This window comes from Camponotus floridanus, unplaced genomic scaffold (genome assembly GCF_003227725.1).
Source record: "Camponotus floridanus strain SB8 unplaced genomic scaffold, Cflo_v7.5 scaffold70, whole genome shotgun sequence".
Classification (NCBI taxonomy): domain Eukaryota; kingdom Metazoa; phylum Arthropoda; class Insecta; order Hymenoptera; family Formicidae; genus Camponotus; species Camponotus floridanus.
This window is the reverse complement of record NW_020229839.1, coordinates 52242-76067: the sequence shown is the minus strand read 5'-3', so window position 1 is coordinate 76067 and position 23826 is coordinate 52242. Positions and strand designations below refer to the sequence as shown.

Here is a 23826-nt window from a genome sequence, read left to right as displayed (position 1 = left end):
CTAATGGCGTAATACGATTCCATAAAACTTCATCGTCCAACATGTCAAAAACGCGTGGCCGGAGAATGCGAGTTCCATAACGGACTCGGCGAATAATTAGAGACGGCGAAATGGTGGAAGCGAAGGAAAAGCGAGGCGAAGGGGAGCGATGGAAAAGGCAGAGCGAGACGAGATAAGCGGGGGCGGAAGAGGGCATGAGAAATAACGCGAGCGTAGAAGGAAAGGGGCAAAAGGGGGAAGAAAGGGGACAAACAAAGAGAGAGAAAGAGAGACAGGGAGAGAAGCGTATACGGTAATCCAGTTGCAAACACAGCTCGGAGGTTAGAGCTCGAGTAGCCATGCGGAATAATGATATGTAATCGCAAAGCTCTCCTGCGGGATCGCGCGTGTGCGTAGCGCGTGTGTGTCGATACAGGCGCGAATGGGATCCGGGGAGTCGTTACAGAACAACCGAACATGCGCCGCATAACCAACCTCGGATGCACACTGAGATACAGTCGTTGACATCTAACTTTCGTGTTAATTGTGACTCGGAACAGCGAATCGAGCTCTAATGATTATTCCGAGATGACTCATATTTTTTTTCGACAATAGAGAGTAGATTAGAATAGCAGAGAGGCAAAAGAGCTGGAACAATTGCGCAATTTTTTAAAAAAAGATTGAAACTATTATGTTTATTTTTTACGTTTAAAAGTTAATTCTGTTACTGCAAATTGACATAATGGGGCTCGGCATAAATTAAAAGTTGAAAAGTTACAGTTTTATATTATTTAAAATTGTGAAATGTAAATTGAAATATGAATCGCATTTATTAGAGATAATTTCTCAAATGGAAAAAACGAGAAGGGAATGAAACCAAAATCCAATTTCCGAATTACTTAACATTAGAAATAAAACGAGAGCGAAAAAATTAAATCACGTAAATTACATCATCGTTTTCACAGATTCTAAATTAACTATCGAGATATATCTCACTTGTTTTCTTTCTTTGCAATTCGCTATCTCTCCCATGATAATTATAAATTTATTACGCGGAGGCATACGCGTCTATCAAATAACTCGGCTTTTATCTAAAACGAGTATACGAAATTGCTCGAACATACAAAACCCGTTCGCTTAACACATCCGAAGAGAAATTAGATCCGTGATTAACAAACTAGACACGCAAACGCCGACCGGGGGTCGGCAAAATTCCGCTCGACTCGAAGAGAGCTATCTACGAAAGCCGACCCAGAAGCGGATTTCCCAACGCCGAAGCAACATTGTTAGCCGAGCGCATTGTATCGCATTCGTGGTATGCTGCGTATACACGGTGCACGGTGAAAAATCTCTCCGCGAGCCTCGCACCACCCCCGCCCCCGTGTATTTTGTCCCTTTGGCTCCGAATTTCGCTGTCTATTCGCGGGATTGGGCTTTAATGTAATGCACGACTACACGCTCCTCGTGCTACGTTTCGATACCCCCTCTTACCCTGCCTTCTCTCATGCCGATGCCCTCTCTGTACCCTCTCTGTCAATTCCTGTTCGGACGCACGTGCACCTGCGAGACTCGCGTGCAGCCGCATTTTTGCGGTCAGCGCGACCATCGGGTTATACGCCACGTAAATATGAGCGTGATTACTTTTAATTCCCCGTCCCCCCCCCCTCTCTCTTCCTCGCCAGTCGATCTCCCTGGACGCTCCATTCTCCTTCCGAAGTGTATATTCATCCTGTTCAACGTCGAGTCACCCTCCCCTTCCTTCCTCTCCCTCTCCACGACTTGAATTTCCCTCGCTGCATCCGTCTGACCGCTGGTTAATCACGTGCGTCGACCGCGTCGCTGATGAATCTGCGCTGATGCCATACATCCTCTCATATTCTCGGATTCTGTTTTGCATCAGGATCCTAATATCGCCGATTTTTAGATACTCTTTGTGTTTCGAAAAAGAAATTAATTTAGATTCATCGAATATTCGCGGAGAGATTAAAAAAATGAAGATATAGATATGTCGTTTAACAACTACAATCAAAATTTTATTCTACATATACTTTTTTGTCCTTCTCTCTTTTGAGATAAAAGAATTGATATGAAAAGAAATGCGAGAAATCTAACATTCTATATCTTACTCTATAAATAATTAACACATATAATTTTATTATAGATATAAATCATTGCTACAGCGATAGATGACTATTTCTATTTTAATAACACGCGAGATAATAACTGCTTCAGTAATCCTTGACCTAAGTGATATCGTGTAAATTGAATTAATGATCTGCAAATTGTACTACATCTGTTTCAATAATTTCCTTCGAAGTAATATAAAACGCCCCATCAACGGACTTAAAAGTGATATATCTGAGCAATTAGACAAGAGCGATATTTTTTTAAGCAACTTCATGTGCCGCATAAATTCCTCAGGGTTCGCAGATTACATAAAGTCTCGGTAACATTTGCGAGGTTGCGCGCAATCTGAATATCGTTGAGAAATTCACGGTGCACCACCGTGCACCGGCAATGAACTTTGGTGAATTTACGAGAACGCATCGGGCCCGATAATTAAGGCCGAGAAGGACGATATATGACGACGACGTCTCGCATTTTGGCCGAGCGCCAAGAGAGGAGGGCACACGTGCGTGAAGCCGCGTCGCTAGCCATGAATCACGTACTGGAATCGGTTTCACGAGAGCGAAAATTTGCGAAACCGCGTAATGTGCTTTCGCGTTGTAATGAACGAATTCGAGATAAACGATGCTTAATCGACATTAATCGATACTATCTTTTCCCTCAAAAATTGTCTTTATCGTTGACAGGAATTACATTAATAAGTAATAATTAATATGTAATAATTTATTTCTTTAATTATAACTGTATTTGGCATGTTTAATGTTTTAATCTTACAAAACAAACAAATTTCAAATATATGTATTTATCATTAGGAATATCAAGTAATCATTTTAAATAATTATTTCTCTCTCATCTATAAGCATTAAATTGTTTATAAATATTATTTTTTCACATATTTATATTCTTGCTATTTTTTTTACGACAAGTAAAATGATTATTTTTGAAATAAATACATCTATACTTATCACTTATTTATTTACTATGTAGATAAAATTTGAAAGACTTGAATATTTATGAGAATATAAATATGAAATAAAATTTGAATCTTTAATATTTGAATGCAAGTTTTTAAAAATTTGAAATATATTATTTCAAATAAGAATAAGAATTTTTGATATTTTTTTATTACATCTATTATACCAATTAATAATATCATTGCATTTCAACAATAAGTTTTTGCATATTATATTTACCAAATTTTTTTCATAAAAAATATATTTTTCAAATAATTTATTATTTATTTAAACAAAATTATTTAAATGATTATAATTTAATAACTTGCAGTTGTAAAATATTCAGTATTTTTATTATATATTTCAATGTTAAAAATTATAATTCGCATATGTGTATATTTTCAAAAAAATAATATTAATTACACACAATACATGTATTTTTTCACGATCTCGCGATTTGAATCTTTTCAATATTGCACAAGATCACCATGCATTATAATGCAGCAAATAGTTATAACGAGATGCGACTACAAGGACGTAAAAAGAGTTCTACTGTGATTACGGCAGCAGAAACGTTAACGACCAAGCGAGAAATGATTCATTTGTACTACGCTGTAATCGTTCGAAGTATATACAATGCATGCACAATTATATTTAACCGATCGAAGATGCATCTCGCACAGGATGTTGCTCAATATGTTACGATTGCGATAGCGATTATTATTAATAGTAACGAATGATCGACGAGCTCGAGCACTTGATACGAGATATTATTATTACGCGCGATGCGTGAAATATTATTACGAGATCGACACTTTTGCAGAAAATGATTCATCGTATGACGAAACCGCGTTGGTAATATACGCGCTTTATCTCTACCCAATTTGTTTTACGTTATTACAAAACGTGACAGATCCGCCGCAACAAAGTGGGAGAAAATCAGCTGTAATAAGCGCTCGTTATTGGGAATTTTGATGAACGCATCGATATTAAAACCACACCATTGAACAAATTAATTTGCGAATGGCGTATCAGTTTATACGATCAGAATACATACGACATAACAAGCATGGTGGAAGCGTATGCAGTAGGTATTTTTAACCTATTTGTTATATATTATTTGTAATATTAAACACAATATAATAACACCGATAGATTGTCACATTGATATTTGGAAAAAAAATAATAATAATAAAACTTCTGTGACCTGCAAAAATCGCCTCTTCACGTATAGATTAATTATATAATTTTCGTCAATGGATCTAAATCCAGATTATCAATGATAAAATGGTATTACAGTTAATAAATTTCGTTAAAGGTAACGAATATGAAAACGCAATTTATAAATGCAAATATAATGTATTTATCTTTCAACTGCATTTATAAATCTCAATGAAATCAACGAAATTATTTAAAAATTTACAAATATTACTATTAAAAGCGTTATCCTTTTTCTGATATAATATGATATGATATTTTACTATTTCTAGCATTTTAAAAGTCATAAATCAAAAACCAATAACGATTTTTTTGCCGAAAATTTCGTGAAAGAGAAATCAATTCCGGATTCGGCGAACAAATCACGGCAATTTATTTCTCGACGAGCTTAAAGCATACCATGCATATAAGAGAAATATTTAAAATATAACGACATATTTTTACATGTTTCCAAAGAGCTCGAAGTTGGCGAACTTCGGCACACTCTAAAAGTGGATGCGAGATTTATTTAAAATTCGACGCCGCTCGCGCAAAGGGACAAAGACGCGTCCGTTCAAAGAGATGCGAACGGAAGCTGCCGTCAAGGGTGGAATTGTAAATCAAGCTGGAGAGATTCTTGATCCTTCGTCGAGTGGCGTGACCCGTATGTACGCACACGCACACTTAAGTACCTACTTAAGGTTGCTCCTTTTCACGCGCGAATTCACGCGAGAGAAGACTCTAAGGACTTGTCGCGACTTATCTTATCTACGGTGAAATTTAAATTCAAACCGACATACTGACGCGTATATCGTGTGTATGTGTGTGTGTACATGCGTCTCCCAGGACCGTTCCGCAGCCTCTTCTCTCGTAGGAGGTCGGCCAAGGTGGGCGGATTGTCGGTCGGCTATCGGAAATATTTTCCAACGCCGAGAATTTATCGGGCGTCTGCCCGGAAATATTTGAAAATTCCTTCGACGACGAGGAAGATAAAAAGGAGTAGGAGAGAGAGAGAAAGAGAGGGTAGCAGGCGAGACGGAGGCACTCCCGGAGGGAAGCTACAAAATTTTTCACACCTTAATTAATTCCGCGAGAGGCAGGATTTCTAGGTTCATGGCGAGGTGAGAGATTGGCCATCGATAATATGTTCGCGCGGCGTTTATTTGCGGCAGCAATAAAGTCACGTCGGTGAGAATATGTCACCCCTTTCCATTTGATTGCAGATTCGAGATTGTCTAAACTTAGCAAAGCTGAGAATCAATTTAAAATTGTATTAGAATAAAAGTAAACATTATATTAGAATTATTTATAAATTATTACATTAAAATAGAAATAAATTCCTCTTGTGAGGAAAATATTATAAAATTTATATGAGAAAAAAAATTAAAAAATATCTCTTTCCGTAATTTAATAAAAATTTTTAGGCAAAATACATTGTTTACACGTAAATTTTAAGAACTTAGAATATTTCTTTTCATTAGAATATCAAGATCATTAGTTTGCCGCATTTTCTTTCTTTTCAATTATTAAGAGATAATTATCTCTCGGAGATAAGCAACTCTCAATTATCATTCGAAATCATGAGACTCGCACGAACCATTTATTAGATTTTTTTTCCGAGAGTGGCGTGAAATCTTTGGAGGAAGTTTGGCGAATCTAATTTCAGCGATTTTCGCGAAATGAAGAGAAACCGAGAGGGTCTCGAATCATCACGAACGTATCGTCCTTCGTAATATAAGGGTGACGAAATAGATTACGATCCTACACCCTCGACTGTGCTTTTCGCTCTCTTTCGCTCTTTTTCGCCGGGAACAGTCGACGTCCCTTATTGCGGCGACCATGAGTTTATTGCGAACGACTACGTGGCGCGTACAAGGGTCGTGTCGATTTATGAGGATATATATAAAACGCCACGTATATATTCATGACAGACAATTATCTTCATAAACGCTGATACTTACATTTATTCGTACGCGAGCTTCGACATTTTCCGCATTGTCAGAAAATCACACGAACGGAATTTTCAAAGTGGCACAATCACGATCGAATCACGATCGATATGGCTTTCAATTACGATTGATGCGCGTTGAGAGCGATAGGAAGACGATAAAAAAACGGAAAAGTCCGTTTATAGGATTTAATTATTTTTATCTCCGATAAAAGAAATCGCTGAACGAATTCATGAACGAATTGTGTCGCGAGGCGTTTTGCTTTCATTCAAATACGAGAATGGCTACGAAGCAGATCGATAAATCCACAATGAGCACTACCGAGTGACGATCCTAAAGCATCCTCTTGGAATCACACTTGTTGCTCGGCACCCTCTCGCGATCTAGAAAGTCACCCCTCCAAGGCTGCACTTTTATTGAATGAAAGGCCGAGTATTAAAAGAATTTACGAAGCAATCTCCGGTCTCCATCCTAGTTGGAATGACAATTCCGTTACGAGACAGATCGTTCGTTAAATGCGGGCTATTAAGAAAGAGAAAGAGAAAAAGGGAAAAAAAGAGGACGAAAGAGCGTTATTCTCACTCAGTTTCAATCGTCGTTAACTGTTACATTTCTATTTTAGATAGTAACATTAAAGATAAATAAAGACCCTATTTCTATTGGCAAAAAAAATAATATTAATTTTTGATACTTATTTTAATATTAATCTATATAAAGAATAATTTCCTCTCTGTTTTAAAATATAATGATTGCAGCAAATCTTTCTCAAAAGATTCTTTTTTTTTAATAAAAGATTCGAACAATAAAATTTATATAAATTTATATATATTCGTGAAAAATTGAATTCAATTGATATATAAAATTAAAGCAATTATGATTATTCATAATTAATATATATATATATATATATATATATATATATATATATATATACGTGATTTAAATAAATATGAAGACCCAATACTGAAAAAAATCGTATAACACGGAGTCTATTTGCTATCATCGTATTTTATTTCGACTTCAATCTTCTGCGAACCAGTATGCTTCCACGCACGAAGGGCCGGAGATGAATACATAGGGTGGTTTCTGGAATGGCAAATACGTTTTCCGTTTCCCCCTCTATGCTATTGGCTCTTATCGCAGTCCCCAACTGAATTGTTTCGCGCCGGGAAAAAAAGTGGAACAAATTACTATCATTCACGGCTCTCTCTCTCGTCCCCTTATTCGCGACTTTTCTACAAAGGTCATGCTTTAGTTAATGTTTGAGAAAAAAGGCCCTTCCAAGAAAAAGCACACACTACAATCTTCAAATTGATTATACGCGATATATGACGGAAAAATATGAAATATAGTGATGCATTTGTGATTAATGTATGTAATGAAAAAATTTGTATTTGAACGATAAAAATAAAAATTTATAGAAGTATTAATGTATAAATGTGTTAAATGTTTTTATATTAATTAAACAGATTTCTCTTAATTAATCTTCATAGAATATAAAAGCTTCCACTTGCGTAATATTCTCTTAACGGGCATTCTTTCGAGATTGAGATAAGCATATTCGAAACTGGAAATAAATTAAAATAAATTAAAGGAAATAAATTAAAAGATACTATAAATATTTATCTTTGTAGTATAAAAATTAAAAGAGCCGAAAGAGAAGGGGAAGATAATGATCGAACAGCGATAGCGAAAGAAGCGGAAGTAAAGAAACGCCCGCGCGTTCATCGATTCATCTCCGACTATACTCTTTTTCTTCCGCCCTCGACTTTGCAAAGCGCTCCTTCTCCTCGATTTCCACTATTGGCAAAGCGATAACTCGGTACGTCGGCCATAAATCAAACTGCCAGAGTGTTTCACCTAGCCTCTCTCGCGCGGAGGAAGCTTCTTCCTCCTGAGGCAGCTCCTTCATCCTGCAGCAAATGATCCACGACGGTTCGCTTTTTATTTAGAGTCGACGAGCTGCCGAGAAAATAAATTCGCGTTCGCAAAACAATGCTGCATATTACCTACACGTTTAATTATTTATACATACATGTGTGATGCGTCAGATTTGTCGAGTGTAACTTTAATCTTGGGCAAACTTTGAATTCTATTAGGCAGAGTAAAATTATTGTTAATATATATTTTGAAATGATCCTTTAATGTAATAATTAAAAAAGTAGGAAATGAAAATTTTATTTCATGTATGTGCCGTATCATGTATTTGCATATTATATTTAAAGCCCGAATTTAAATTTTTTGATAAAGACTCGTGACTGATTTTTATAAACGAATTATTTAATCGCTGGATCCTAAAGTATCTTTTATTTTTAATCAAGCGATAGAAATTTCACAAAATGAGAGAGTAAAGCGGGAATAAAACATTTAGTTAAAACTGATATTTTCGTGGTCATGTCCTGTGACTATTGCGCTTTAATTACCTCCGATGTGTCAGCTAACCAGGTTAAGTCCAATATGCCGAGCGTTAATTAATGCACCGCGATGCACCGCGAGTCAAAGTACCGTTCGTCAGTAGCTAATGCTTGCTTTTTCCGTGCTGCACACGTTACGTAGAGCTGCACTTTGAACTTTGCGAGAACGTTAGCGCGGCATAAATTACCGTTTCCGTTGTAAAAGGCCGTTTCGCGCGAATTCTCCGCGTAACTCGGCGTTATTGCCGCTGTGTGCGTGTGTTGTACACAAGGTGCATATATATCTATCGTTCAAAAAAAAATGAAAAAAATTTAAGGAGAGAACAGCGACTCTTCCACTTCTTCCTGGACCAAAATCCTCCCATGAGAAAGAGAGAAGGAGATATAAAGAATAATTATAATTTGTATTACGAAAGTGTCGAATTCTCGCATTTGTTCTCGCCCCCTTTTTTTTACTACACGAATGACTAACAAATCATCGTATTGCGCTGCGAGTTTTAGATATGCATGAGTACCACTGAGATGCACTCTTCCTTCGGCGGCGCCGGAGAGAAGAGCGGAGAAAATGAGCGTGGCCGGGAGGCGGGGAGGAGAGCGAGGGATGAAAGAAGGGGACACGCGGCGGGCGCTCGCTTCGAGTTGAAGGAGGGTGGGAGGGAGGGGGAGAAGAGTTTAGGTTTAGGTTTAGCTCGAGATGCGCCAAGCCAGGCCAGACCAGGCCAGGAAATGCACTTGACGCTGCGTCGTCGCGAGAGATGAGTCATCGGAGATACGGAAAACCGGTTCGTCTCCCTTTTTCACCTCCACTCCCCCCCCCTCTTCCTTTCCCCCCGCCTTCACTAAGCTATAAAGCCACGGCTCGCGCTTTCTGTGCATCTTCGCTCTCAGCGCCGGTGTCTTTTCAGCCACTCTTTCTGTCCCCCTCCCCCCTTCCCTCCTTTTCCACTGCCTGTTTCTCGCCCTTCCCGTCCCTTCCCCATCGCCACGAGTAGTCAGCACTTTTCTCTACTTCTCTCTCTTTCTCTCTCTCCCTCTGCGTATCTTCTTCTTCTTGCCGTACCAAGACGCAGCAAACTGTGGTACTCGGTATCCTCAATCGTCACTTTGTCGCGCCGCGTGTGCGTTTCGTAGCATCGAGTGTATCGGGTGACCGATAAATAAAATGTTTGCTGATGATCAATAATTGCGACGGAATCCCTCTCGAAAAGACGTTACGAAAAAAAGTTACGTTCGAAATGCGAATGTAACTTTTGAGAAAATTGCTTAGAAAATATATTGATCGTTAATACAACGCAAAACTTATTTTTTTTTGCATGATTTTGCGCGACGATTTAAATTGAGATGTTGCGTAATTGCAACAAATAATGTAGAAAAGTTTCAGCTTGCGGTAGCTTTTTCTACCAGAGCATCGCGTTTAATAATAAATTTTACATCTCCGATAAATATGATTTACCAAAACGAAAACTATGGATTATAACGTGCAAAAAATACCTGTTTTTTAAAATAGAGATTTAATAAAAACATTCATCGACAAATGCTGTTTTCGAGAAACTTTGAAATGTGTGGGTTTGACATTAAATGATACCAGAACCTCACATTGTTTGTGAAAAGAGTAAAAACGATGTTATCTGGCTTTCCGTACCTGTTGTCAATAAACAACAAATATCGCACGGATGAATTATTGGCTTTTCCCCTAAACCTCTGTGCGTGGATTCGGATTTTGATATCTGTCGAAAACAAAGCCCGACAATTTGAATGCAAAATGTGACTTTTACACAACTGGAAATGCGAATTATATTACAGCGTTATTATAGTTATTCTACCGTCATAATAATTTCATTTTCATGCATAAATAACGCGGTTTAATATGCGGTTTATTGTTAAATGACCATAAAATGTGGGTCCGATTGAGGGAGGCACGACCCATGGGGCACTACAATAGACGCGATTTAGTCGGGGACAAAGGAACGTAGACTTTGACCGATTTATAGGTGCGACAACGGCAGGTAAAAAACAGGTACGGGCGACCGATTGGCGCCGTGCATTTGTATCGCATTGTTTCACGTTTCCCGAACACGAGATACGCATTCGCGTCCACATGCTCGGCTTTTATAAAAGTTATAAAAGATACGCGTTTTTTACGTGACAGATCGGAACGAAACGACCGAAATCGCACGCACAAATTGTACGACAAAGAATTCGCGTGATTGCGAAAATTTTTGCGATATGAAACAATGACAGTTTATGATAGAAGAACGTACAGGAGCCACGCAGATGGAAAATATTCCAGTTACGTGGAAAAACGTGAGTTTGCTTTCTATGTGTGAGTTTTTCAGGAAGAAAAAATAAACTGATAAAATTAAATTGAATACTTTTCGCACATGTGTAACTATTCTAGAGAGAGAGTATAAATTGCAGTTTAAATTGCATAAATCTATATAAAAAAGCGTGTACTATATAAGGAAATTTCCGAGTTTTAGTTTAAATATTTTACTCTCTTGTACTGAAAAATGAAGGAATTAGGATTTTAAAGTTAATATTAATATGTGACTTATTAGTCACATATTATATGTGTTCCGGAAATTCCTGAGTTTTATATAGTATTAAATATTTTACTTGTTTGCTCCGGAAAATAAAGAAGATATAATTTTCAAGTTATATTGCTACACGATTGATAAATCACATATCATATATTCCACTTATATACTAGATTCACATTTAAGAGAAATACATTTTTCATAATAATACAACAACGTTTGATAATTGCAAAATGATATAAAATAAAGCAGAAAAACTCAAAACAAGATTAATGTCATGTGAAGCATTTTTCGCTGAGGTTTTTATTTTTTTCCTGACACATCTTTTCCTTGGAGACTCTTGTAATGGGAAGAGAAGATGAACAATAGAAATAGGACAAAGAGAGAAAGTGGAGAAAGAAAGAGAAAGAGAGGAGGAGGGAAGGAGAAAAGAGCGCCTTACGAGTCGCTGCAAGCGTGCATAATGCGCTTAACCGCGGTAACGCTAACTGCAATCTGCAAGTGTCTTACTTTGTAACCGGCCATCTCCTTCCCTCGTCGTCGTGTGTATCATTGCACCACCAACATGTACGCGGTTTTATGCAAATTTCACATTCTATTATCTACGCACATTTTTGCGTACGTTGCAACGCACATGCGAATATTATGTAAAACATAATTCCGATGATACACTCAAAATACTATACTTAAAAGCTATTCAGAATAAAGATTATATTACATTTTCGTAACTTGCCCTGAATAATTTTTCAATACATTAAAATATTAATTCAATTAATAATAAAAAATATGTAATAAAATAAATATAAATAAAAACAATATAAATAAAATAATATTCCGTAAGATTGAAATGAATAAATAAATAAATTCGAGATATAAAAGAGTTAATCGAGTCAACTTTTTGGATTATTTGACTTTACTCTATTTCCGCTTATTTTCTACACGTTTGCTTCCGTGTGAAAGCGACGTTTCCTCTCTCTCTCTTTCTTTCTCTTTCATCGTTTCGATTAAAAAAAATATCAATTGCCTCGAGGCCTATTTCGAGCACGGATCGTCACGATCTCCGGTTTAATGACATTTGCGAGGGCCGCGAAAAAGGTCAAGATGCATCGCGATGTAATCATCGCTTTCTCTCTCTCATTTTCTCTCTGTCCATCTGTCTGTCTCTCACAACGAGATTTGCCACGAAGAGGCAAATCCTCTTCTCTGTCTCTTCGTCGGCAAATCGGTATAGAGAAGCATCGCGAGCGGCGATTTGTCTGGTGAACAATAGAAGGTCAGTGCATTTCAGGACGTTGCGCGGTAGTGCAGAGCAACATACAGATATACACACATACAACCGAGTTGCCGGTTACGACGTTTATGCAATCAGGTGCAGCAGGCTGCCGCGCGTGAGGGAGAAAGGATTCTTACACTCGCGTCGCTATTCACGTCGCCGGCTACTGTATCCTGGCGGATTTCTTATTGCATATGCATTGCAACGGTGATATTTCACGATAACTGCAGTAATAACTTTTAACAATATTTCATGCATTTTCTAAACACGTCCCCCGATAAGGAGATATCTCTGCCCGGCGAATAAATGATGATAATCGGATCTCAATTTATGCTACAAAATAATAATTTTTTTGTAGAATTATTTTATTCAATAATATTCTTTCTCTCTGTCTCTCTTTTCTGCATATTAAGATGTTAGATAAGAGATGCATGATAAGTAGTAGTTTAATAACTAATGACATATGTGATATAATTCGCGAGAAAAAAGTTAATTCACGAATAAGAAATATTAAATAGATTGTATTAATTACAATCACACGAACAATTCATTTTCCTTTTTTTAGTTAATAAATTTGACATACAGTACAATTGCAATATAATTTGCAGGATTATCTTTGCAGATTAATTTACTTGATAACAAGAAATCAAGTCATTTTCCAATTGTGTATGCTAATTTATTCATCATAATTTATTCAACTTTACGATACCGATACAAAAAATAATAATATTAACAACGATAAAAAAAGAGAAAGGAGTAAAAAAAAGATTCATTCGCCGATAAAATTGTCAACCAGTTTCTAAAACAAAGATAAAGGGGGACGACAAAAAAAAGCGACGGTGATAACAGTGGTAATTATATTTTAACGATGTTTCATGCATTTTCTAAACACGTTCTCGATAAGGTGATATTTCCGGTGAATAAGCATAACGGCCATTTCTATTTTCGATTCGCAATCTATCTAACACGATTTGTTCCTCTCTCACTTTAACTTCTGCATCATACATTTGCGGGATATTGGGAGGTTATTCTACGGATCTTTACAAAATGGAAAGAAAAAGAGAGAGACACGAGGAAAAGGAGAAGAGAGATAGAGAGAAAGAGGATCGGAAATAGACGATAAAGAGAAGCGTGCTGAGAATCTCCGAGTGCAGGCGGTCTTCGGTCTGCAATCGGGAGACAAAACAGCGACTATTTCTGGTGACGGTTCATCTACCGAGATTAGAGAAGCGACGTTGCGTCGCCAGAAGCAGAGTAAAAAATTATTGTTCATTTAAATTCATCTGTCTCGTAATAAACAACTAAAATTCATTGAAATTATTGATGTTTCGAGTTAAGATTCCGATGCTATAATATGCAGATAATTTTTATATTTACTTGTAATACAAAAATTGTAATCTAAACTGTAACATGTAACATGTAATATAAGTTCTCTATAAATTTAACTATAAATTTTATCTTCAACTTATTACGGCATATTTCATCAATGTTTATCTTATGATTTATTATCACAATTGTATCTTTCATTTTAATATAATTTAGAGCTTGTTTCTCTTTTCTTCTTCTTTTAGTTTTCTAAGTTTAGAATTTAACATTTTGATCTATAACCTAACGATTGGAAAATACTATTATTTTTTAATATATTTAGAAAAATTATTATTATCGGGAATATATGTACGTGTCTTTATATTAGTGATCTTGTCATACACATTTAATGTGTAACATATTTTAAGAAAGACATTTAATTTATTTCAAGGAACATTTAAGTTCTGAATAAAGCTGAGACAATTTGCGATGAACAAATTGCGATCATATTAAAATCATGATACTAAAATACTTCGTCTAGACATTTGGAACTTTAATGTGCATTTAACTGTGTATTTCTGAAAAAGAGATTATTTTACCCAAGAATTGAGTTATAAAATGGTATCAGCCCGATAATTGTCTTTAATCTCATCTAATGATCGCTCGAGGACGAATCTCGACAACGCACTCGGTGCAATCTTGAAAGAACTTATATAAGCCGTAACCTGCAGTAAGTCGGACCCGGCATCTTTTACCTGTGGACGTTTCTGGTGATTTATTATAACGTTGATATACGGTATCTCGTTTTCAGTACAACACGTACATACACGCACACTTGGAAAATATAATAGGTGCCTCGTCCGTTAAGAAACGGAAAAGAGATTAGTCAGAAAAAGACCAGTCAGAGAGATTAGAAATGGCCATTAAGCCGCGATTAAGTAAACGATGACATAGACGGTACCTTCGGGCAAGTATCCGGCTATTGGTGTTAGAAAGTTTTTTCTACACAAGTGGCAAAAAATATCTATGGGATAGAAAAATAAATTATGTATACGTGCGTGCGGATCATAGCTATATGTAAAAATCTTAATAAACTATGCAAGACCTCGCATGTATTGGAGGATTCTTAAAAAGAAATATTCTATATAATTAATATATTATAATAAATATATAATTAATAACAATCACTAACTTTTTTGTTGTTGTAGATATTTTTGAAGTACTTGAGACATTCTTTCTAATTGTGTTATCTCTGTTAATTTTCATCTGTAAAAAAATCAATTTCAGCGAATCAATAGTAAATCTTAATAAATCTCCATAATAACATAATAATTTTTAAAGCCCGTTACATAAGATACACAAACTTTTCTAGTGTTAATATTACATATTTCCGATCAATGACGTTTGATAGAATCATAGATGACTGTTAAAAAAGTCAGAAGACACGTAATTTCGGGGATGCTTGTTTTTAATTTGTATTTGTTAGTAATTCGCTCCCATTTTTTTCAAGCAGACGTGCGATTTTTTATATCGAAGACGCATTTATGGAACGTGATTAATGTGAAAAATGCAATGTATGCCTTATCTCTTGCTTCGCTCAATCTTGCAGCGCGCGCGCGTGGACCATTCGATAAATCAAATCCCGAAATGACTTCTAAAAGCTCGGAGATTACGCAACCGGGGGAAGGGGGAGGTGGAACGAGGGGTTACGAGCCGGCTGACCTGCGCTTTGGGATGCGGTGCGGATTTACAAATACGCAGATCAATTCCGGCTTTATCGTCCCGACTGGCGGCGGTGATTGGCCGATCGTTCTCACCGCGAGAGACGTACGCATGCACACGTGTATGACTCTCTCGTCGATTAAATATTCCCGATGCATATCATGATAATAATTCAGTCGCCACCGTCGCTCTCTTCGATTGACCACGGTTCGTATCAGCGAAATATGAGTACAAATCAGAACTATATATCACGTGAATGTTTCCGCGTTATTATTACGCGAGTTAGAAAAGTCGCGATATTTATGTGTAATCGAAAACATCGAAAAATGCAATATTCGAAAAAATCTCAATGCTAATATATTAATAATAGAAATATTTATTTTGTGCGAAAATGCAGATATCCATACAAAAATAGTGCGAAGGAATATTTTTGCGATTGTTAAGAAAAATTGTACGCATTTACGATTTATTATGTTTAAAATGATTAGAGACGTTACTTTTTTTTTTAAACAAATTTGTAAATAAAAATTTAAATACCATTTAAATTTGCAAATTTTAAAGTTTAAAATATAAAGTGAAAAGAAAAATTCTAAAATATTGCATAGATATGCGTGTTTATTAAATATTAAAAATCATGCTTATCTAAATGCAATATTTTAATTTTTCTTTTCACTTTAAATTTTGTAAATTAAAATACCGCATTTGAAATGCAAATTTAAGCGGTATTTAAATTTTTATTTACATATTTGTTAGAAGAAATAAAAGAAGTTATTTACAAATTTGTTAAAAAGAAAATACTTTAAACATATCAACTCTTAAATATCTATTAGGAAATCTTATATTTCTCTTTTTCTTTTAGCGCAGTATATTTAATAATTACAGAATTATATTAAGGGATAGTCATATTAAATAATTATAATTAGAGAAATTTATCTCTCTAATGCCAAATAATTCAGTAGCTTTTCTATTTTCAAATGACTGTTCTCTTATAAAGACACATTAATCTCAAATGCACTCAGATACAAAATTTTCTTGTACGCAGTGATTCTATAAAATATCGTCTCATAAATGATTAATTATCTTTATTTTCAACTTGTAATATGTAAGTGCATCAAATGAAATTATCGTGGCTTCTTCTTTCTATAACTTTATTTTAGCTGAAGAAAAGATATATATTTAAACGTTGTGGTTAAAATTACAAATTTTAGCTAAGAAATTTAAATTTAGATCATTTTATTCATTATGTGAAATTATTATAGACTTGTAGCTAGAAATGATTAAAATAGCCTTATTCATCCATGTCAAACAATGATATTTGAAAGCAAATGTGTACTTTAAAAGTACAATCTCATTTTGCAGGGAAAAATGTAATTTATCAACTTTTGTAACACATTGAAAATAATTCGTTTCATTAAACTAAATATGCGAATGATTTTATAAATGTAAATTATATTTTTCCATGAATCATACATCTCCATAAATCATATTTTTATTATGTCATTTGCGTTCAATTTAAAACTGAATATTCCAACAGATTTATCAGATTTTTTGATGCCACGTAAATTAATGGTAAAATATAGAATTTTTATGGTATTTCGTGCGCTTTAACACTTCGAGACAGGAAACACCGAGCAATTTACATGAGGATCAAATTGACATGTTAAGCAACGCCGCTGATACGTTATGTGAGTGGCTGTAATTTTAGCTTCGGATAAGAATCGTGCCATAAAGTAATGCATTTTCCTTGTCTTGATTTAAAGCGCGAATTTAAAGAGCGAAAACGTAGTTAGAGAACGAACGTTAATTTCTTTTATACGACTGCCTACCTGTGTAACGATCACGGTCTGGCGACTCCTTCAAGTATTATATGATCAAGTGTCTTTCGGCTGGGAGGTGTGCACAAACACGTATATAACGTATACAACGTATTATCGGTACACTCTACAGAGCAGAAAATATAGATGGAACTAGAAGCGGATATGACTTTTCAGGGCCGCAGTTAATAAATTTTTAGGAAGTATTATAAAACGTATCTAAGCGAATATTTACACAGAAGCGAACTATTACACAGAATTAATTTCATATAAATATATAATTAATTGAAATTTATAAAAAAAAATCTAAATAAAATTATTTTATAAATTTCTTGATAAAACATGTAATACTTTGAAGTTTTAATTTTTAGAAAATTAATCTCAGAAAAATTCTCCGATAATAATAACGCGGACAGATACTCGTTATCATATTTTGAAATAGTTCTCTTGTCAAAATTGATAATAATATCAAACAGTGACAAATATTTTATATCGTTAAAATTATAAAATTAAACGCGAACAAATTTTTAACTCGTTCTCTTGTCGTCACGATGTCGGAAATTTGAAAATTGTAGAAAAGAATAACACGTCAAATTACATCACATCGTCAGAAAAGAAAAGAACTATCATTAGGTCATTATTCAAGTTTTCCGTTGCACTTTGCCGATCCGTCTCTGGGATGATTCGCAACACGCAACGTTACGCGAAGAACGAGCCGACAAAGAAGTACCTTCTTATCACGACTAATTTATACTTGAAGATTATCGCGTACATGAAGAACGTGGAAAGTCTCGCAAAACTCGGTAAATAAATTCATCGAGAAGGTTGTACTTTCGCGCTCGCTCGCGCGAGGGAGATTTATCAAAATTCCAGGGGCAACATGCAATAAAAGAGAAGAAGAGGCACGAGAGCGTTTCCGTAATCGCCGCAAGGCGTGTCGGAGCGCGACGCGAAATTCAAGAACGAATAAAGATCGATGACGAGCGCAGTCTCTCTTATCGAATTGTAAACGTTTAAAGCTCGTTAACGGATAAACGTGAGCGCGCGCGACGCGAGTAAATCTGGAAAAAGTCGGTGCTTCAGTTCGAGGGAGACGACGCTTTATCGCTAGTCACCGTGTACGTGGAACAATATAATGATAGCATTAGCAATAATTATCGTTTATTATCGGATAGGTTTATTATCTGTCTGAGAAACTCACGCAATCATTTACTTGAAATATTATTGCCGACTCTCGTGACGAGACGAGCATGTCATACATCTCTGACACATCTTATGTGTAGAGGTACTTATATTACAAGATCTTTCGTTCCTCGCATCCTTAATATCCTACCTTTTACAATCGATCATTTAGAAATTTATTATTTGCGATATATTTCTATCCCTCTTGCTTTTTCCGGTTGTATGACAATTTGTCACTGACTGCATCTCGGGAGGAAAATCAATTTTAAATTATTCGAAACATTCGCAGGTGAAAGGATGGAACTTTGCGTAAAGATTTAATCGGCTTTGTGCAAATTCTATTACGAAAGAATCGGTATTAAAAGTACAAAAGCCGCGCGCGCGCGTGTGTATGTATGCAGACTATTTCTCTCTCTTTCTCCATCGTCGAACTAAAAAAATTATCTTCCTCGCATCTTCCAGCTTTCCCGAGTCTTGCATAATTCGCAGAAATCGCGATATAAATCATAGCGGATCGCGTAGGTTGTAGTAGCAACAACAAGGGAACGTCGGACGCTTTGAATGCATAACTGCATTTTGCAAGAAGGTTTTTCTACCTGGTATCTACGACGATTTACGTAATGACGTCTCTTGAACAAAAATGCATGTGCCACTCTGGCCGAATGGCGTGAATAATGCCCTCGAACAAGGAACGCGGAATGAATTAGTCCGTGGAACAATAAATTAGCGAATAACGCGACTAACGATTTCCTAGCGGGGAATTGTCATGGGGGAGAAATGAGTTCACCGTTTGATTCTTTGTACTTCTTTGAAATAAATTCCCCTTTATGAATATACGAAGATATTTTTACCTGAGAGAAACGTGGCTTTTATATATAATAATCCCTTTATATCATAAATATCACACATACGTGCACGAGATATAATAAAAATTCTATAAAAAGTTTCATAAAACAATGCATCAATATTATTAAAAAAATAAAAATAATAATATCCTTAACATCTAAATTTTTTTAAATGTAGATTAATGTGTCGAAAAGAATTGATTACCTAAAACTGGAATACGAATACGTCGCAAAAAGCCGATCGTAGATTGCGATGAAAAAAAAACGCAACGATGTAACACGCGTCTGTTTACTATGTGATATTTAGTTATGAAAAATGCAAATCGCGGGAAACTAGGAAATGAGGAAAGAGAGAAAGAGAGCAAAAAATGGGAAGATTAAAGCAGTATATCTACGAGCAGCCCGACGAGAGCTGGTAAATGCGATTATTATGCATACGTAACCTGGTATCGCATCCGTCGAACGCATACGCAATGCCGCTTACATATATACGTACGCACGATGGCAAAACAAACTGGAAAACGTGATGCACTTACCTGAAACAGAAAAAAAGAATTTCATGGTTAACATTGACGTTCGCACATCACATCTCCATAATCTATAAAATTGGCAGCACAGTCGTGCACATGTTTCGCGAGTTTATCGTATTTTTATACATAAAAAAATTAATGAATATTTCACTCCGAGCATTCGTTTATTTCATCATGTATAAAGTTCCTTTTTTTCAACGTAATGAAAAAAATGTAAATTCCATTCCAGATATAAATGAAATAATTTATTACGCTTATAAAAAAAACCGCATTATTTTTCATCTTTTCGAAAGTCGTGACATCGTGAATCAAGATGTCCCTGTGTCTTTAAATATTGCCGTTTCTTAAATTCATTTCAAATGATTTATCTCGTTTCCCCAAACATCCCGTGGCGATGTGCCTTCGATCTCCGAGTAAAGACGATTGATTGTGAATCGCGGGGGAGAAGAAACCCCTCCCGAGAAACCCCTCCTTCCGGTCGATTAATGAAAGAAGCCGCCAATTCGAAACGACGTAACACGCGTCTTTCTGTTACTTCTCGTAAACGCCCACGCTTGGCCACCGGCCAGAGCACTAATGTGAAACTGTGTGCTTCGAATCGAAAATAATTACATCTACTTCTTTCTTTTCTTCTCGCTAATGGATTTTGAGTAACTGATAGTTATCATTTGGGAAAAGGGAAAAAAGTTTAATTAGACAGCGATTGCCCGAGTATCGGAAAGAATTTTACTAATGTAAGGAAGGAAAAGAAAAGGAAAAAGAAGCGTTGGAGAAAGAAAACTATAATGACTTTTAAACAATATAATCTATATAAGCGTGACAGAAAAATGATAAATCTAAAACAACTGGAAATTAAGTATCTGATGTAATATTTTTAAAAAATATTATTAACTCGTAAAATTTATCAAAATTTGTTTCACTCGAAAGACAAGTATTTTTTTTCTCGCCTTCATTTATTTGGCTATATTTTTAACATAAATCTTTCAAAACAACTTTATGCAAATTATTCATTCATAATATTACTTGTGTTTTAAATACAATAACTTTTGTTCTTTAGAGTTAACTTTAGCAGCAGATAAACACATAAATTTACTTGGTGATATAGATTATGCTCTTTGAAAAATATGTGAATGAAATATCGCAAGATTTCAAAATACATTTCATTCAAGCAATTCATACAGAAAGCGAACGATAATTTGCGCAATCTTATCGCATTATTATCATGCATCAGGAAGTATACGAAGAATTACGAAGTCATATTAATTTACTGCCTGCTGCTGTTCATTTTGTAAATAAATTCTACGAGCGGTCGCCGTTATCGCGGCCGTGTATGACCCGTTGATTCTTACGTCATGTCGCATAATGAATGAATATGAACTCGAGTAGTACGGAAAATAGTAGAGTTAAGAGAAAGATTGAAACAAAAATATTTATTGAACAAAAAAAAATTTTTTCTATAATTTTGAATGTTATATTTATTATTATAATTTTATTATAACTTTCAAAAATTATTATTTATTAATTATTATTATTCTTTATTGTTATACCTTTCATTATTATATTGTAATTTATTATTATAATTTTATCATAACTTTCAAAAATTTATGTCAAGATATTTGAACACGTCATTTGTGTCGATAAATCTAAAACGCTCAATGATTGTCTACAAACGCATTAGTTCCAAACATTAGTCAAACCTTAACTGTGTAACTCACAATTATGACTAATAACTGATAATCCTTAGAGGATTATCGAAAATTTACTAGTCATAACTGTGAGTTACACAGTTAAGGTTTGACTAATTACCTTTTCTTTTCCAGAGAGAAAGTTTAAAATAAAAGGGACAAAAGTAGAAAGGAATGAAGAGTCGGTTAATTTTAACTAATGTTTGTAGACAATATCATTGAGCATTTTAGATCCATCGACACAAATGACACGTTCGGGAATCGTAGCGTATAAACGAGCAATTTTTGGATCGCGAACAGCGTCACGCGATTGTTCGCGATCGAGCGATCATAGATCGATTGTGAACAAGCGACAGCTGCAGCGAGGATACATTCCGCCTGGTGATTCGCCCGGGTAGGTAGGTAGGCGTCGAGCGTGGGCGCGTGTGCCTGTGTCGATTTAAATATTTAACTCCGTTTTAAACACCGGCGAAGCAAAGCACCGCCGTCGCCATTATTCGCGAGTAATAATTCGCCGTCGCCATTATTCGCGAGTAATAATTCGCCGTCGGTGGATAAACGCGAAGATTAGCCGATCGTGAATCATTCACCGATAATCATGAATCGCAATCTCTCTCTCTCTCTCTCCCTCTTTTTCATTTTTCTCGAGTTGCGCGCCGTGTCAAACGTGGCACGAAAAGACGAAAGAAAGTTTGAAAAGCGTATTCGATGAATAATTGAGAGACAGTCCCCGGTGAATTCTATTAAAACGGCAGGGGAAAATTCCGAGGTGAAATTCGATCGCGCCAAGTCGGCGTCTGAGTCGTATTTCTCCGCTCGTCGGACAAAGTCATGTAACTCATGGGAAGGGAAGACAAATTCGATCGTGTGATTCATTTCTATTCAAAAATGCCGCAAACTGGAGAAAGTTGATTTCCAAGTTATTATCGTCGTTTACATTAAATTTCTCATGACATCGAGATAAGCACTCGCTAGATAAAGGTCGAAAGTAACTATAAAAAATAGACTCAAAAAAAACTTTGAATGAGATTATTCAGATAAAAGTAAAAAAGCTTTGATAATTAAAGATATTATCAACATAGATGATATGGGATATCAGAGACAAGTTAATTAACTCTCTGTTAATGGTCTATTTTGAAGAATTCATTACGTATTTTTCATCATAACTGCTTTGTCATCGATTCTCTGGAAGGCTGACCCCTCGCGATGCCAAGCGCAATAGCTGACGCTGTAAAAATTACGACCGTCATTCATGCGAAGGACGATGTTGACCGCTCGAGTCGTTAGAATTTCACAATTTCCTATAGCAAGATCGATCACGATCGCTCCGACCTTCCGCAGTCGTCGCCAGATAGACGTCAAGTCGCCGAATCATGTCTTCACGTCACCCGGCAAAGATAATTGAAATTGCACACGAGCCAAGAAACCGAGAGCTCGACTTGAGAGCGGCTAGAGAAGACGAAATATACCGGGAAATCGTTTCTAGAGCTGGTCTATGGCGGTGCCTAAAACCACTTGCCAAAATTCCCCACCATTACAGAAATTCATTCATGGATCGCGACCGTTCGCTCATGCTCTTATTGAGTCTCGACGACGTAACGCGCAGAAATAACGACCGACGTTACACGTCAGCTGTTGTAAACGGTGCAATCACGTCGCGAAAGACGGGCAATTAAATTCAACGGGCTATCGATTCTCTCGCACACTTAAGCATCGCGTACAACAGTAGGCACGCTTCAAATAATCATTTACAAATAGTCGTTCCAATCAAAGCATTAAAGAAAAAATTTTTGGATAATTATGTAATAATATTTTTGGATAATTTTTTGATAATTCGATTCCTTACATCGAATATTACTTGCTCGTCATTCAGAAAATTACTTTGCATACAAAATACAATGATTTTCTACGCACTTATCGTCATTCGCGTTGGAAGAGGCGAAAGACGCGATGCGCGAAATATTCATTCTCCGTTTACAAAATTGCTCCTCCGAAGCGGAGGACGAGCTATAATTACGTGGGCGCTACGTGTGAGTCTTGGGGAAACCTTAAGGGCTGGACATATCCGTTCTTATTTTGACAGCGAGCATTCTGCTGGCGCGTTGAAACCGCGATGTCGAGTCGCCGCCTTTCAGTTGGTAAGCGCACTCGCGCGACGACTATTTTAGCCGCGAAATAACTTAGCCGAGGGTTCAGCTGGGAGAGTCGTGAGGCACAGAGGAGAGAAGACGAGAGGACGCAGAGAGAAAAAGAAGGGGGGGAGGGAGAGAAAGGGATAGCAGGCGGTGTGCGTGCCATGATATGTGGGTCCTAA

General features: G+C 36.1%; 1 protein-coding gene across 11 annotated transcripts in view; it reads right to left on the bottom strand.

Annotated features, from left to right (window-relative positions):
• Positions 1 to 23826, bottom strand: part of LOC105257292 (protein scalloped) — a 154393-nt gene that overhangs the window by 99538 nt on the left and 31029 nt on the right. For 5 of the 11 annotated variants that reach the window (XM_025413826.1, XM_011267822.3, XM_025413829.1 and 2 more), the window contains one exon: positions 14927 to 15000. The exons of the other annotated variants lie outside the window; for them this stretch is intronic. In XM_025413826.1, coding sequence (XP_025269611.1) covers positions 14927 to 14966 — 40 coding nt within the window. In that variant the 5' untranslated portion in view covers positions 14967 to 15000. Of the gene's footprint in view, positions 1 to 14926; positions 15001 to 23826 lie in introns of those variants that run through there. 11 annotated transcript variants of the gene reach the window in all.